At 41.9% G+C, this 17,133-nt stretch overlaps 1 protein-coding gene across 1 annotated transcript in view; it reads left to right on the plus strand.

Moving 5' to 3' along the window:
• The first annotated feature begins 3,059 nt into the window (after positions 1-3,059).
• Positions 3,060-17,133, plus strand: part of nkd1 (NKD inhibitor of WNT signaling pathway 1) — a 29,040-nt gene continuing 14,966 nt past the window's right edge. Inside the window, exons 1-3 of the mRNA XM_054619968.1 lie at positions 3,060-3,084; positions 3,205-3,237; positions 3,406-3,545. Of these exons, the coding sequence (XP_054475943.1) occupies positions 3,060-3,084; positions 3,205-3,237; positions 3,406-3,545 (198 nt within the window). The remainder of the gene's footprint in view (positions 3,085-3,204; positions 3,238-3,405; positions 3,546-17,133) is intronic.

Genomic DNA, 17,133 nt, shown 5'->3' on the forward strand with positions numbered 1-17,133 from the left:
GTGATGATAAGAGTCAGGATGCAGAAACTCCACTGTTTAGAAGAAATGCAACTGGAGGGCTGCATCAGAGGCATGTTGCGTCCAGGGTATAGTCACATCCCTAAAGACGTGAAAATCCTTCCCTGAAAATTGTGGCCTGATTACATTTTTGATCTTGACTCCCCCGTTAAAAAATCCTCCCAACACCGGTATATATTTGCATAAGTCACCTTTGGCTATCAGCTGCTTAACTATGTGCAGGAATTTGTAGGACTTCCTCTGCCGGTAGTTGGTGTATTAAAGTCAATGAAGGCTCTGGCTGGATTTAAAGTTGTGCATTAAAGGGTTGCATAGCCTGTGGCTATGTGTGTCAGAGGCAAATGTAGAGGCTGGGACAACCAGGCCTGTAAACTTAAATATTAGAGACGATACCATCCAACCATGTGGTAGCCATCTCCTGAAATGGTGATATATATTTTGCCATTTAAGGCGGCTCTTCGACAAGTTCATTTGCTTTTACAGATGTTAGGATTTAAGATTATGTCCTAAAACTGAACAAAGCTTCCCCTAAGATTTTAATCTGCTGTTTTTAGATATAAAAGGAAAAATACACCATGACACAGAAATGACAAGAGAGGAGTTTTGATCTAAAATTAGACATCCAGCAATTGAAAAACATGGCATGTTTTTTTTGGGGGGGGGTTTCCAACTTGGTTCATAACACAAAAAATAGCCTTTAAGCAATATTACCAACCTGGACCAGCTGACAGCACTCACAAGACTGTTTTGATCCAAATTTGTTGGCAAGTGTATTATTTAAATGGGCTTAAGTGCACAGATTGTTAAAGATGCACTGTAATGTCAGATATATGCATCAGTGTTTTGTTCTTGTTTCTATTACAAAAATACATTTTTTTATATGCACTTTTCTAACTAACCATGGCATGAATGGTTTGTCTTCTACGGTTAGTCTTCACTGCATTTTAGTTAAAAATGACATTGCTGCTTCTCTGGGGTCATTCAAGAGTCACAGATTGAAGATTGCAAAAAGTTAATGCGCAATTCATAACCTTGATTAATGTTTGGGTCATGCGTTGATAACCATCAAACACTGATGTGGTTTCTCTTAAAAATATCTGAACCATAATCTTTCTCACGGGACGATGCCCACAGCGTGTTTTCTGTGTTACTGTCGCTTTGAGCCATTGGCAGTATAGCATAACAAATGACACAGTGGCCTCTCTGTCTTTCATTATATAATTTAAGACTTCAAAAGAATCTTAGCCTGTTTTCATCTGCTGCCTCACTCTAATAATACTGTGATGTTTAAACCTTTTTCTCATGTCATAGACTGACCAGAGAAGACATTATGATAAGATGTAGTCCCCAGGAAGCCCCTCTAATAGCATCGTTTCTGGTGCGGTTTATTACTAAACTAAACCACTTTATAGGTCAAGAGAGGATCCAAACAGCCATTTATTGTATGCTGGCATGCTCCATAAAAGTTGTTTATTCATTCCTAAAATATGGAAAAGACCTTGTAGCTACTACTTTGTGATTTCAGATGTTGGTTAATGTAATGCTCAGTTATGCTCCTTTGAGGCAAACGTATTACATCTTACTAGTAGCCTACGTTTTGATTTGCTCTCAAATAATATTCTACAAAACTACATGTTGTGATTTCGATTACTTTGAGCAGATTGGGTTTGGTCCCAAAACGGATTGAGTCCTGAGAGCCCTGCAGGAATAAACCTCAGTTTTAGGAACAATTTATAAATACTGAGTGCGTTTACTTGCACTTGCTTGCAGTGTGTGTTTAGGAGTAAATCCTGATCTGTCCCTGGTTTAAATTAAGGTTTTCTTAATCCGTGCTTTGAAGAGACAGCTAAACGAGCTGCGTCAAGCGAGCCAGAAAAGAATGCCACCGGAAGCTGTTGTATTCATTTTCATAATACAAATATAAAAATGAAAAGAAGTGGGTTTATGTTTTTTTTTTTCTTCTGAATGGTTAATTCAAACGTTTAAATCGGTAGTGTAACTACAACTAGATGGTAACAATAAGTAACAAAATACAGTACCAGTCAAAAGTTTGGACACACCTTCTCATTCAACTACTTTGAAGAATCTAAAATATAAAACATATTCTGGTTTGTTGAGCATTTGTTTGTTTACCACATAATTCCATATGTGTTCCTTCATAGTTTGGATGTCTTCAATATTAATCTACAATGTAGAAAAATAAAAAATAAATGAATAAAGAAAAACCATTGAATGAGAAGGTGTGTCCAAACTTTTGACTGGTACTGTATATAACTTTATTTGCCCCTAAATGAATAAAATACTAAAATAGAATGGAGTGGGAAGATGTAGGGCTTTTTTCTCTCTCTCTGTGGGCCTAATAAGGATAAACCAAGCATGCTCTCTCTCAATATGTGTAACCTAATCAAATGTTCACTACACAACTATGCAACCAATGTTTCACTTTGGATGTCTTCAATATTAATCTACAATGTAGAAAAAAATAAAAAATAAAGAAAAACCATTGAATGAGAAGGTGTGTCCAAACGTTTGACTAATACTGTACTATTATTAATATAAATTATTTTTTTCTGTTATCATGTGTTATATGGCTTATATGACTAAATTATATTAAATTGAATTTCGTTTTGGCTAATCATTATTGTGTCTCATCAACTACGTGTTTTATTTTGAAAGCGTCGACAGGAAGTCGCGCATGGTCTGTGTGTGTGTGTGTGTGTGTGTGTGTGTGTGTGTGTGTGTGTGTGTGTGTGTGTGTGTGTGTGTGTGTGTGTGTGTGTGTGTGTGTGTGTGTGTGTGTGTGTGTGTGTGTGTGTGTGTGTGTGTGTGTGTGTGTGTGTGTGTGTGTGTGTGTGTGTGTCTTGTCAGCGGAGGCGCTCTGGATCAAAGGCTGCTCGGCTCTCTCCGGTCATACGGTCCTGTACTGAGCACGGCGCAGTCCGCTCTCTGGATATCTCTCAGCCGGTTTCTTTTTTTGTTTTGGATTAATTCTGGATTATATTCTTCTGATGCTTTTTTAAACTCCAACTCGATGCATAGAAATGGGTAAACTGCACTCGAAACATGGTAAGATTTCTTATTTTTTTGTGCATGAGAGAAATAACAGCTTCAATACTTCTGCTGGTGCTGCGATACTTTCCAGTAACACTGATCATTGTCTTCTGACTTTTCCTTTTCCTTTTAAAGCCGCTATTTGTAAACCGAGGGAGAGTCCAGAAGGTAAGAGCGCTTATATATATATTTTTATTCCCCTTTAAATTAAAACATTACAATAAAAGTCATATTTTTTGAACAGTTTTTTCCCCGACTCTTTGAAGATGGACCGCTTATGGAAACCATGAACGCAACATTGTAGTCCGCTCATAACGCACTGCTTCTTGTTTGCAGGCGACAGTTTTGTAGTCAACGCCTGTTTGGCGAGGAAGGGGATCGACGACTGGCTCGTGAAGCAGAAATACTATTGCACGAGCTCTCGCCTCGAGCAACGGGACTGTCACCACAAGAATAGCTGCGGGCTGACCGCACGGGTGAGTACGAGCCTGTCCGAGCCTGTCCACGGCGGGGTCACCTAGTCATAGTGGAGGCGCGTTGGAGGAGATTGTTAAATCGTGTCGTTTTTTTTCTCCTCCTACTGTGCGCTTCAATAAGTAGTTTTAAAATGTAGTCTCCAGCGTTTTTTCTGTCCATTGCCCTTCTAATGCACTAAAAAGTCAAACTTTCTTAAAAGCTTTGTTGGTGCACACACTTTTAATTATAGTGGCCAAAATGTATATATATTAATGTTGACTGCAAAGATGTTTTCTGATTTAATAAGAGTGAAAAATGTAACATCTGACAATCAATCATCTACAGTACCAGTCAAAAGCTTGGACACACCTTCTCATGGACACACCTTCTCATAGTCAACTACTTTGAAGAATCTAAAATATAAAACATATTCTGGTTTGTCCATTGCCCTTCTAATGCACTAAAGAGTCAAACTTTCTTAAAAGCTTTGTCGGTGGACACACTTTTAATTATAGTGGCCAAAATGTATATATATTAATGTTGACTGCAAAGATATAGATGTTTTCTGATTTAATAAGAGTGAAAAATGTAACATCTGACAATCAATCATATACAGTACCAGTCAAAAGTATGGACACACCTTCTCATTCAACTACTTTGAAGAATCTAAAATATAAAACATATTCTGGTTTGTTGAGCATTTGTTTGTTTACCACATAATTCCATATGTGTTCCTTCATAGTTTGGATGTCTTCAATATTAATCTACAATGTAGAAAAAAAAAATATTACATTGAATGAGAAGGTGTGTCCAAACTTTCGACTGGTACTGTATTTAAGTTGAAAATAAACACATAACTGCAAACACACATGCTCACTCTGACACATAGTCATAGCTTTTTGTTTCACTGTGACAGACTGAATGTTACCTCTCTCCTCCTGCTCATGTGGGAACAAATGCTTGTTCCATCAATGCACTCATCTGAGGTTGATGTTTTTTGGGTTGTTTTTTTTAGGGGAACAATAGATCAAGCCTGAGTTGAAAGCATTGCAATGTGACAGTCTGGTGACAAGTGTGGATTGTAAAGGCTGGGGAGAAATGTTGGAGGTCATGCTTGTTTTGTATTTTGGCAATCGCCGTAAACACTGTGCCGCTGTTGTCAAGTAGGGAAATCCTTTGGAATTGCTTCAGAGGAGCCTTAAGCCTCTTTGGTTAGTGAGACCTTCCTCAAAGGCAGCATGTTTGGGGAATTGGAGCCCATCAAGAAGGGGAAAAAAAAGAAAAACAATTCCTTCAGCCTCAATCCAGACACTTTGAGCAAAATGCATCTGTCCATCAAATGCGGCCCAGATCCAGGCGTGTTTTAGAGCACCTATTGTAGTGCTCTGTTTGGATGTTTTGTGGAATGATTTTCCCTTTTAAAATCGGTGACAGTTACTTAAGTCGCTCATTGTTTTTAAAATCTGGAATCCTATCATCATTAGCATGTAGCTGCTTGTTGAAATCATCACTCTTATTTTCTCTTCTCTTTCCCTCTAATTTGTTTTTTTTATGATTTTTTGCTCATACAGCATGCAGCAGTTGTTGTGTAAATGTCATGTTACACTTTGCATTTAAAGTGATTATCATGCAAGAAAGACACAACTGTAGATGAGTTCTTGGAGAAAAATAGAGCCGTTGTTATTTGGATTTATTTTCATGAAGGCATGCATCAAACTTGAGGAAGTTTAAGGAAGCAGACATGTCTCTACTGATTCCCCCCCGAAGTCAGGTCCAAAGTCCACCATTGTTTTGTCTTCTGCAGCGTGGTGTTTTTTAAGATAGTTTTGATTGCTTTACCATGGTGAGTTAGTGCTGAGAGGGGTAGTGGTCATTTTTATAAATGGCAATTAATAGTGACGTGCCAACAATTGAGTGTAGTACATGTGTCGGTAGGGTGGCACACTCAAAGTTGGTAATCCCGACATATGCCCGAAGCTGCAATAAACATCTTCATATAGTAACATGATCCCCGCTCACTTCAGGCTTTTGTCTCCGGGCGAATCTTTGGAAATCTCTCAGAGAAACACCTGAAACTGTGTTTATTTTGAGGAGAATGTGGACGCTGTTGCAGCAGAAAAGCCATGCTTTTACGTCACTGCTAATGTGCTGAGTAGGCTTCACACGCTTATGACAAGCTATGCATTTAAAACCACATTGCTACCTTGCAATTAGCATACATTTATACCACAAAAACAAACATTCATTATTTTGTTTCTGGTTTCCTGGCACGTTAAAGCTAATGAAGAAGCAGGACACACATTTTTCCTGAGCATTTATGCAATAAATTCCACGTGTGAAAGTCATTTTACTTCAAAAACATACTTTAAAGTTTATATATGATCTAAATGATCTCAAATGTTGAATAAGTGTTATTTAAATGAAGCCCTCTGCAAGAAGGCCTCATTTGTATCAGAAGTTTTTACGCTCTGTGAGAAGAAGTTATTTATCAAATAAAAACAGAAGCCAACCTCTTAGTTGAGAGAATGTATGTCAACTCTCTTTGGCTTTTAAAGCTGGCTATATTGTATAGAATACCTGGTGAGACAGTTATTTATAGCCCCTGTTCTCTGAGCTCCCCTCCCAGCTGAACCAGGGTCCAGGAGAATGTGGGTCGGGTGTCAACAGCAGGGAGTCCACGCTTGGAATTCTTTTGATCTGATCTTTTCCAAACCATATTCCCTGCAGGAACAATGCCGTTTTCCTACATGTCATCGTTTTAAAAGATTGGCAGATATCCTTCTTTAATGGTTTTAGATCGAAACGGTGGTCGAGCATGCACAGAAAGATGGGAGACATAAAGATGCAATTGAGATCTTAATGATGTTGCCATGCCGACTCCACACCCATTCATCAGTTCTGCTGCTGTTGGATGAAGTTTGTTTGAGCTTGGCAGTGAGTGAGTGGTGTGGGCAGGTGTATCCCTCAACACATGAGATCCATTCATGGCACACTTTCTCCCCTGTGTACAGCAAAGTGTCTACACCTACCCAGAAACCTGATATGTTGCATGCACTTTATAGAATGATGTTGTTGACATAGGCATCAATAAGGTTCTCCCCACTTATGACTTTAAAGTTCAAGTATCTGTTGGTTAGTTTTAAGGGTCGCTTCTCTTGACATCACAAGAAATAAAAGTCCGTTATGCTTGTAGCATGTCAAGAGTAACTGAAAAGAAGAATATTATTCCACTCAAGGTTTCCCCTTTTTTCTATTCTTAAAATTCCCCTCCCCCCTCCCTCTGGCTCTCTCCTCTGCTCCTCGTTCCCCCTCCTAGTCTCCATCTGCTTCTTGCGTTCACCCTGTGGCCCTGAGTTGGTTGTGGTTGATGAAATGAGACTGAGATTGAAGTGGGCCATGCAGGGAGGTGTCAGTAGTGACAGTGACGGCTCCTCCTCTGCTGTGAAGCCCCGCCCTCTGCGTCGTAAAGGCCAGCTCCAATCTCCCACAAGCTGCTGCTCTCACAATTCCAAAGCACACACATATATATATATATATATATATATATATGTATATATATATATATATATATATATATATATATATATATATACATATTTTTTTTTTTTCTTCAAACTGAGCCTCAACTCAGCTCAACTTGTTTGGAAGCGTAGACTAAAAAGCAAAGGTACGTCTGATGACAGAATGCAACTCAAAAGTGAATCACAGTCAAAACTTCTGCCCCCAACCCTCTTGTCTCGCAGTTGGTTGCTAGCCCTTTGATTTTTTTTTAGTAGAAAGGTCTTTTTGAAAGTAGGCCTAAAGCTTTTAAACGCATTCCCTCAGCCTCCGAGTCTGATAAAAAGACATGGCAGGGTTTGTGCCCCCTCTCGTCTTCCGTTTCTGCTGTCGTGCTTCTTCTCTCCTTGTCGTCTTCACAAAGCGAGCGCCCTTGTTCCAGAAGCTGAAAGCACCTTTCAAATGCAGACTCCTCTTCCTCTTTCTCGCCCCTTCTTTCTGTCTTCTCTCCCTGTGCGTTTTTTCCTTTTCCCACCGGCTGGCCTCTTGTGCGTGCCGTGTGACGTATGCCCCTCTCCCCACCGGGCTCTACCCCCTCTGTGCTCCCAAGGGACCGAGGGGCCTGTTGTTGCCCTTTGAAGAGGCTGGGAGAAAAAAAAGTTTGGAGCCACGCTCTAAAGAGAAGAAAAGCCTTTGGCCTATGGGGAGGAGGGGGCAGCCACCTGGCCATTGAGGGGCTCTGTGATTGTTTTTGATTTTCCCATGAGGAGATGGAGTGGAAGTCTTGGGCTGACGTCAACGTAGCTGGGGGACTGGGAGGTTTTAGGAAATGCAGGTGGCTTTAGTGTCACATCCGGCTTCATGTGTCACCTAGATTACTAAAAGCTGGAGGAGATTTTCATGTTTGACAATGCAGAGCGGACAACTCTCGGTTTTGTGTGAATGGTGCCTTTCGGAAAAGGTTTTCTGTGAAAGAGTGACAGTGGTTTAGAGTAAGGTAGAGCCCCGGGGGCATGCAGACATTCGATCAGACATTTTTTTTTGTGCTAAAGCATCTCTTCTCCATCTCTCCTATGTATTTTACAAAAGCTATCATACATCACATACCATTTACTGATTTTCATTTTGGAATATGTTCAGTTTAGTTGTCTCCAAATTCTTTACCAAGTGCTATAAAATGTTTGTTATATGAATTTTAAAGCTTGTAATGGCATCAGTCAAAACTTAAAGGTGTCATTGGAAATACAACCATGTCACTTGTCATCTTAATGGTATGAATGAAGTGACGCACTTGTATGTGCAAATCTTTTTCATGCACGAGCGTGTGCGGGTGCAGTCTGGAGTCAGCTGTCCGGATGCACTCCAGAGATCAAAGGATTCTGGGGGAATGTGCTCTAAATCTCAGAGGATTAGCGGCTGAGATTTTGCTTTGTTTCCCCAAATATATGCTCAGTATACGGATAGCTGTTGATCAAAGTGTCTCTCACCGCCCCCCTTCACAGATGCATTTAGGCTGGCAGGTTTTATTTCACACTTAAGGATGGCATTCATTTCGCAATTCTAAGAAATGGTTATATTTTTAGGATGTTTGGCTATTTAGATTTCCTTTGCTTTGAAAGTGGTCTCACATTGAAATGGCTTGCAATTGATAAGTATCTGCCTACTGAAATCCTATAAATAGTGTGATACTCGCATAAAAAACAACTATAAAGCAAGAAATCTCCCTGTCTGTAGGTATGTGTGTGTGTGTGTGTGTGTGTCTTTGTCTTTCACACTTGAGGGTGTATTGCTGGTGACCCTAGGATGCACGGTGTTGGCATTAATGTGATTTGGACATGTAACGCTTTGAATACACAGCTTCAGGAGCTCTGCAGACGGAGTCGAGCATGTCGTCCACAGTGGACCTTCTCAGGCCGCGGTTCATTGACCGCAATTACCTTGTGCTTCCGTGTGAATTAATATAACGCTACAATCGAACCCTTCTTCGCTTCCGTGGAGTCAAAGCGAGGGGCGGTTCTCGTCAACGCTGCAAACAGCACTTCCAGAGGCTAAGCAATTGTCCCAGTTAAAACGGGCACTGCACTAGTCCATCGAGTCCATCTTTCATGTGATATGATAGATAAAAGACTTTTACAACAAGGCACTTTGATATAAATCATTCAGTAGATTAAGTGAGTGAGAGGAACAGAAATCAGTAGTCACAGTTGATTGAGTAATTGTTTGTCACATGGTGTATGCATGCTTGTATGTATGATTTCATCAGTCTGCACTTAATGCACACAGAAATAAATGATGATGTATCCGCCCCGTCCCCAAATATGCTAATTATACTTCTGAACTTAAGAATAGTGTGTTATAGGTTTGGGGTTGACAGGGTTGAGTGTCCGTGCGTGGGACTGGGAGAAACTCTAGGTGACTTGGGCTCCTGCGGTGGCGCTGAGCTCCTCTGCCCATTTTAATCACCCACTTAAAAGGATCTGCTGAAGTGGGTGTTTAAGTGTTTAAACCCTGAATGATTCTCTCTTGTTTGTTTATCAGGTTCCCCCGCGGGTTGCGCTCTGGCCCGTGCAGTAAGTGCTGAATAATTTGACTGAGCACTCAAAGTGGCTCTCAAATAGGATGTGATCAGCATCTGCATAAAACTGCTATCTAGCTCTCATGAGAGTGCGCACATGCACACACTCATGTGCCATGAAGCACACAGGCACATTTCCCATTTGTTTACCCTAATATGTGAATACATTTATCAGTGCTAACAGACGCACGGTCCCAGCGTGATTCCCTTTCCACTTGTTTTTCTTAACAAACTTGGTCGTAAGGGAAGCACCAGTGGTGGACTCCGCAGCTTCCATGAGCCCTGCTGTTGTGTTCATCCTCCTTGTGTTGGAGCGCTGCGGTGACCAGGGCTCTAAGGCCACCCGAGGTGGAGCGAATGGAGGAAGTGTATTTAGATAAACAGACTTGGGCGAGCATTGTGCCTCCCACAGACAGAGGTTCCAGGGCACTTCAGGTCTTCCTTTGGCGCCAGGGCTGGAGGAGGTCTGGATTGTCTGTTAGGGGATGTTTTTGGTAGAAGGAAAGCTAAACAGAGGAGCGGTCGTGCTGAAAGGAAAGCTGTCCTCCCCACGGTGTGTTTATGCTCCACAGGTGCCGCAACCTAAAGACGACCTCACCCTGTAGACTCTCAATGGAGCAGGCAGACCCTGTGCTCCCTAAAGGAGCATTTGCCCGTTCCCTCGCAACCCACCACCCCATCCCACCCAGTTTCTTGCTCAACTTTGGAAAAAAAACCAACATCCTTGGACAAAGGTTTTTGTTAGTCTTTTGGGCAGTGAATTCCGGTCGCGAGATCATTTCTTGGGGGGCACATTACATTACATTACATTACAGTCATTTAGCAGACGCTTTTATCCAAAGCGACTTACAGGAAGTGTATTCAACATAGGTATTCAAGAGAACTACTAGATGGTTGTGGAGAAAAAAAAAAAGAAAATGACATATTAAAAATAATACGTTACATTTTCTGTATCACTGATAGAATGTGCCTCAGAAATAGATTTTATTGAGTGTGTTTGGGAAAGTCAAAGTGTGCGTGCTCGTTTCTGACAGGGTTTTTTCCGACAGGTCAGTGGGTGAGAGAAAGTGACGGAACGCATCAAAAATCCTCGGTATCTGGAGCACATTGGACAACCACTGGGTGCTAGCTGTTCAAACTAAACCAAACTTATCACGAACAAAGAATTGTTTTTTTATCATCATTATCAGCATTCAGAATAATCACTCAAAATGCGAACCCCTACCTGATTATCCCGTGGGGGTCGCGACTCGAAAAGGTTGAAACCACTGCTTAGACTTGTGTTTCTGTGTTTTACCATAAACACATCTTTCTCCACTGCATTCTTTTTCTTTATGGATATGACTTTTAACTTTGAATTACTCATTAGTGGTGTTCCATATCATTGCTGCCGTCAGTATGCAGATGATATGATTATTTCACTTTCATTCAAGACGCAATACAGTTGTGAAACCAATAGTGAATTGCCTGAGCTTTTTCATATAGTTTTCTGGTTTCTCAGTTGTGTGTATTTTTTTACGTTTCTTTAATTTGTGTATGAGCACCTTTTTTTAGAAGAACTTAGTCACTGTTTGCAACTGAGTAACTTACTCTGCTGCAAATTCATGATGGTGAGCATCGACACAAGCCACTAATTCCAGTCAGCTATGAATAGAAAACCGTCCCCTTGGCACCAGCGCACGTGTATATAGTAGTTGAAGTGTCTATTTCTGCTGCGATGTTTACTTGCAAAGTTGAAACACACTGTGTAATTACAGAGATTTTGGGTAACTACAGTTAAAAAGGTCAGATGTGAGGGCTGTTTAGAGGTGGTGGCTTGTGGCTGGCAGGATGTCTGCTCCAAACATGCTGTGCGTGTGTGTATATGTGCTTATGTGTGTGTATGAGTGTATGGATACAGTATGTGTGTGCATAGACAGAGAGGAGGAATGGCCTCCTTGGTGTTGAGGTCTGTTACATCTGGTCAACATGCACACGTCAGAGGTTTTCATAACCGCCACCTACCACATGGAGCTCTGCTGTCGATTGCAATGACAAGGTTTAGAGACTTGCTTTGAATAAATAAAAAGGGCCTGGTTGTTATAGATGTTGGAGGAATTGTAAAGTTCTGATCATAACTCAGCTTTTTATGACATCTTCTCATCTACAGTTTGCTCCTCCGTCAGTGTGTGTGTAGTGGTTTGATCACATGTAGAATACAGAACTGCAATCACAATGAAACCCTGACAACTTGCATAACCGGTTCAGTAGGTCGGATAGTCATATGATTAAAAATATTATCTATTTTATGCGCTTCAGCTTGTAATCTAACATGTCCTGGCTTGATGAAAACCACATTAAAGAGAGGACTTTAAATCTGAATTTGGACTTTTTCAGTTAAAGAAAAACTTCAAACTTTGAGACTTGTGGCTTCTCTCTAAGGTTATTTACAAGAGAGCAATGTTTTGTAGATGTAATCTTTTGAATTTTAAAAACACAATTGAATGTTGTTAAAAACAGCAAAGATCTCAGCATGAAAAGATCACCCATTTTTACTTCTAGCTTCCCATAAGACAAGCCACAGAGGTGTTTCTCCTCATTTGGCTGCGGTTGAAGATTTAAGTGCCTGTCACTTTCTTGCTGCCCTCGAGGTAGACTTCCTGGCTAAAACCCTGTTCCTCCCACACTTTGCAGCACTTGAGACTGGCGTCTGAAGCCACCCAGACGACTGAAGGACTGTCTCTCCTCAAAGAGAGCTTTGACTAATTACTTAGGCCCTCTAGACTTAATGCAGCACACTCGCTGTTAAACACAACACACATGGAAGCAGGCATGTTGCCAACTATTCTAAAATGTATAATCCATCCCATTTAACAGTAATGGCACACACACACACACACACACACACACACACACACACACACTCACACACACACACACACACCGAAAGCTCATGCCAACTCAGCAGGACTGCTCTGCCCTTTTTGGCCCATGAAGTTAAAGGTCCCAGAGAAACTTATTTCCTTCATGAAGGGTCAGATATCCTCTTGCTGTACTAACCGCACTTCCTTTTGAGATGAGGTGTGTCATTCTGCAAAATGGCCCCCCCCCCACCCCCTCTTCTCTTACTCTCCTGTCTTTTTTTTCCCCCTCATTCTTTGGACCTGAACTTCACTCTGAATTTAGAGGGGCCATAATGTTGTGATTTGTTACTCTTGGCAGGCGGAGACCATCTGCAAATCAAGGCCAAGCGACAGGCTGTCTCCATTCCCTTCCAAACCGTGGCTTCCTCTTGGGAATGCAAGGTCCCAAAGTGGAGTTCATTGGCTGGAGGAGAATGTGTTTTAGGGATTCACCTCTAGCTCAGAATCCCCTTTTAAGTCTCTGACTCCCAAAGAAACTAAAGGATAAAAACAGAGGTGGTCGTGTCGGTTCACATGTTCCCTTAATGCCTGCGTTTTACTGGTTGTTTTTGAGCGATGTTACCTTGGAGCCCAAGACGATGACAATAACTCATGATGACAATAATTAGCATTAGCAGTAATAGTAGTGGTCTCATTTAATGTGAAGAGTGTGCACAGCTACAGTGCGTGCATCACAGGTAGTGTTGTCCTTTCCTAATGTTCACAAACAGATTAAAAGGAAAGTAAGAGAATATTTATGATTGATGCCCAGTGTTCTTTCTTGTAGATGAAAGCACTCTCATCTACTGGTGTATCTAAATTGCTGCAGGGGTGATCATACAGTTCACGCTCTTGATCTTGACACCTTGGATCCTCTCCCTCTGCTTGTCTCTCCGAGATAAACGCTGTGATACATGTTAATTGCTGTGGTTACATATTTTGCAGAAGCTAATAAAGGCTGTTACCTTGAGTAACAGGTAAGGTTTAGTGCGCCGAGGGGCTGGCTCAGTTGTAAAAGCTTATCTTCGCAGGTGTAAAAGTTTTGTAAATGGGTCATTAAAGTGTTGGCCAACTTCACACATAAAACACAAAAAAGGGAGGGGGAGGGAGATTACTTCAGATCAGCGTGTTTCTGAAGCGAGGAGATGAAGGCTGTAAATCTTTGCTAATATTCCACTGAGCCTTTCAGGAGGCAGCCTTTGATGTGGGTGAGGTAATGTGACCAGCAGTGTTTGCAATGTTAATCTGACGCGGAGCGATGACTGGTGGCTGTTCGCTGTGGCTCGACAAAAGGAAGGAATCAAAAATAAAAAAATATATATATAAATTAGATAGCAAACAACACGTGTTAAAAAATCCACACATACACATTAATATAAACACACACACGCTCTCACATCCTTGCAAACTCTTATCCAGCAATGTCAGAGAGTACATTTGAACTGTACACACAGTACTTGACTTAATATATAGTACACAAAATAAGTCTACTGAACCACACCTCCTCTGTATGCAGGGCCTTTTCTTCAACCTGGTGTTAGTGTGTGTGTGTGTGTGTGTGTGTGTGTGTGTGTGTGTGTGTGTGTGTGTGTGTGTGTGTGTGTGTGTGTGTGTGTGTGTGTGTGTGTGTGTGTGTGTGTGGAGAGAATCTCTGCATGACCTGTGCGGTGAACTACAGTTAACACGGTAATCCCTCTGGCATGTACTGTCTGCTCAAACCCCTCCGGTCTTGGTGTTGCTGACCATGCACACTTTAATCACAGAGCAGCTTCCCTCCGACCCGCCTGGTGATGGATTCTAACTCCTCGGCTATAATTTCCTTCCTGGGGTGCGGGGAGAGAAGAGGGTGTGCCGTGACCGAGGGGTGTCTGCAGAGAAGGTGTCTGTCTTTGATGTTGCCTCTGAGACGTAAAAATTACACGTTGGTCCTCTTCGGTCGGCAAAGTTAAAGGACTTTCTTGTCCAATTATTTATCCAGTTTGTCGTCCCCCTCAACTCAAGTATTGCCCTTTTGTCTAGAGATGGTGAAAAATGAAGTCAAACAAAGCAGTTGAGCCTCAGATGAGAAAGCCTTCGTGTCCATTTGGGGCCTAAATATGGTTTTAAAAGTTGGAAGGTTTTAACCACTTAATGACAATTGTTTTTGTTGCGTAGTGAACTAACGCTGCTCAGCTCAGTGTCATATTTGTTCTTAAAAAATCAAACGTGAAAGGTTCTTCGGATTAAAAGCATCCACCAGATAGTTTTGTTAACGGAGCATGTGATCTGATCAGTCTGTGACCTCTGGAAAGGACTTGAGTTTCTTATCAAAGTCATAAACATTGCACTATAAAACACAGCAGATATGACTTCCTCTTGGCACTGAGGACGCCTCTTGAGATCAGTGTTTCGCTTTGATTTTCTGTAAAGCTCCGGCATTTTTCTTAAGACCGGAGCGTCTGTTCTACCGGAGCAAATTCATGATACTACCTCAATGCATCATGTGATGATGAGCCAGATAGTCTCAGTGTAAAAAAAAAACAAACAAACACTGATTTATCTTGTTTGGTGAAAAGAGAAATGCAGAGAGATTAATTTGCTGTGGCTCTCAGTCTGTAGGTGTTGTAAGAAAATTGGCCTCGTCTCCCCTCCCTCCATAAATGGGACCGTCTCGCGTCAGACTGTGCTACGCTATATGATTATCTGAGATCTTTATTTCATGTGTGAAAACTGATCCCCCTTTGAAGCCTCACTCAGAGGCAGCGCAGCGCTTCACTACCTCACATCAACACTCTCTATCTTGGCTCCATCTCAGGGCTTCGTGTTTTACTGCTACGTGGGGGCTTTGAAAGAGGCTGTTTAATGCCGCTGGAAGGTGAGGAGCACTCCAGCGTAAAGGACTGCAAAAATACTGGACCCAGGTATTAAACTGTTGCTGATGACTGGTGGTCCGTTTAGTTTTTTTTTTATTTATTTCATTTTTTCCTCTGGCTGCAGCACCGCCACACGTACCACACATTGCAGGATAGGCACTGCTCCAGATTCCAAGAGTTGTGCTCGGTCCTTTGAAACTGCCTCCGGTGTATCTCAGTTTACTCTTTGGGTTGGTGGAGGAGGGATGGGTATTTCCTCTCTTGAGGTCCTCTGCGAGTAACACTACACCTATAAGCTAATTTGCAGCTCTAAAAACGAATACAAGCTTCTTTTTTTCTTTTGTTGTTGTTTTACTTACTCGGCTTTCAACGTCGGGGCTGTGTGTGTGTGTGTGTGTGCACTAGAGATTTAAAGAAAGTCCCATGCTATACAGCTGTTTTCTCCATTAGTAATTCATAAACTTCAGCTGATGGCCGTTATCCAGCCGAGACAGAATCCGTCAAAATCATTTTCTTTGCCAAGTGCACCAAGTCCAAAGATGATGACAAGTTAAGTGTGTCTTAACACGCCTGGTACAAGGACAATCCCATTGTATTTAATGATGCTACCCAACCCATACTCTACTTTATCTATCAAGCTGTAGCTGTGATTATATGACACAAGTGCGAATAATCCCATTTCCCTCTCTGTATCGCTCTGTTTCGCTCTCTCCGTTGCTGGGTGGCTTTTATGTGAATGTCAGCGACCTCAGCCGTTTGAAAGGCCCAGGGGGGAGCGGACTCGCACTCGGAGAAGCATATATTCCCACATTCAACCTTGTCTCTGTCTCTTTGCCTGTCTAGCCCACTTTGCTAAATGGCCCTTTTTCCTGTGTGTGTTTCTCCCCGTTTCATGTCGGCACCGCTGCTCCAAATTGTTGCAATCCTGAAGGTGTTTTCCTGTGATGGGTTGGGGACAGAGCAGGAGGCACCCGGGCACAGTCCTAATGAGATTTTTCCTGGGTTTTGATGCAGTGCCAGTAGCACTACCGTTGCTCTGGAGGCCTGCCTCCGCCGAGTCCTGGCGCGCGATCAGGGGGAGCTGTCGTTGGCCGCATAAATTGTCAGCCTGTGTGGCGGGTCGCAGAGGCAGACAGCGTAGAGAGCAAGAGGCCTTGTGGGACTTTCCCACAATCACATACAAGTGCATATTACTTGCACTTTATTGTACCCTTTTGCTTTCGTACTCACTCATAGCAGAAAGAAAAAATTGGCCCAGCAGGTCCCAACAGTCATTTTTCACTTTTATCTCTTGCTTTCTCATCACCATACAATATAGAGCCTAACATGCAAAATGGTTAGCTCTGTTCAAACTCTTTGAACCTTATTTTATTCAGCGTACACAAGCTGAGCAGAGTGCTACTACCTCTCTATTAGTCCAGGACGCAGTCAATCGATGATGCCATCATTCACATTCATGCCGAACTAGGTTAGCAGCCACGGGACAAGTTGGGTGGTTTCACATTATCACACTGTTTTTAAAACATTGTGGTGATTCAAACTGCTGACAACATGGAGCTTTTTAAGTGTGTTCGGTTAGCTACTTTGACTTGGGAGCCAAAATAAAAATAAACAGTCTTAACAGCACTCACCAATGTGGCATTTTCCTGCCACATTGGTGAGTGACTTTACATATTTGTAACTGGGATAACATTTCATTTTGTTACTATGTTATTTCACGATCACTCACCAAGTCTTTGGGCTGCATATATTACATTGGCAACATCAAGTTAAACCATAAGGAAGAGGTGTTTGCTTGTGT

Source organism: Anoplopoma fimbria, chromosome 2 (genome assembly GCF_027596085.1).
Source record: "Anoplopoma fimbria isolate UVic2021 breed Golden Eagle Sablefish chromosome 2, Afim_UVic_2022, whole genome shotgun sequence".
NCBI classification, from domain to species: Eukaryota; Metazoa; Chordata; class Actinopteri; order Perciformes; family Anoplopomatidae; genus Anoplopoma; species Anoplopoma fimbria.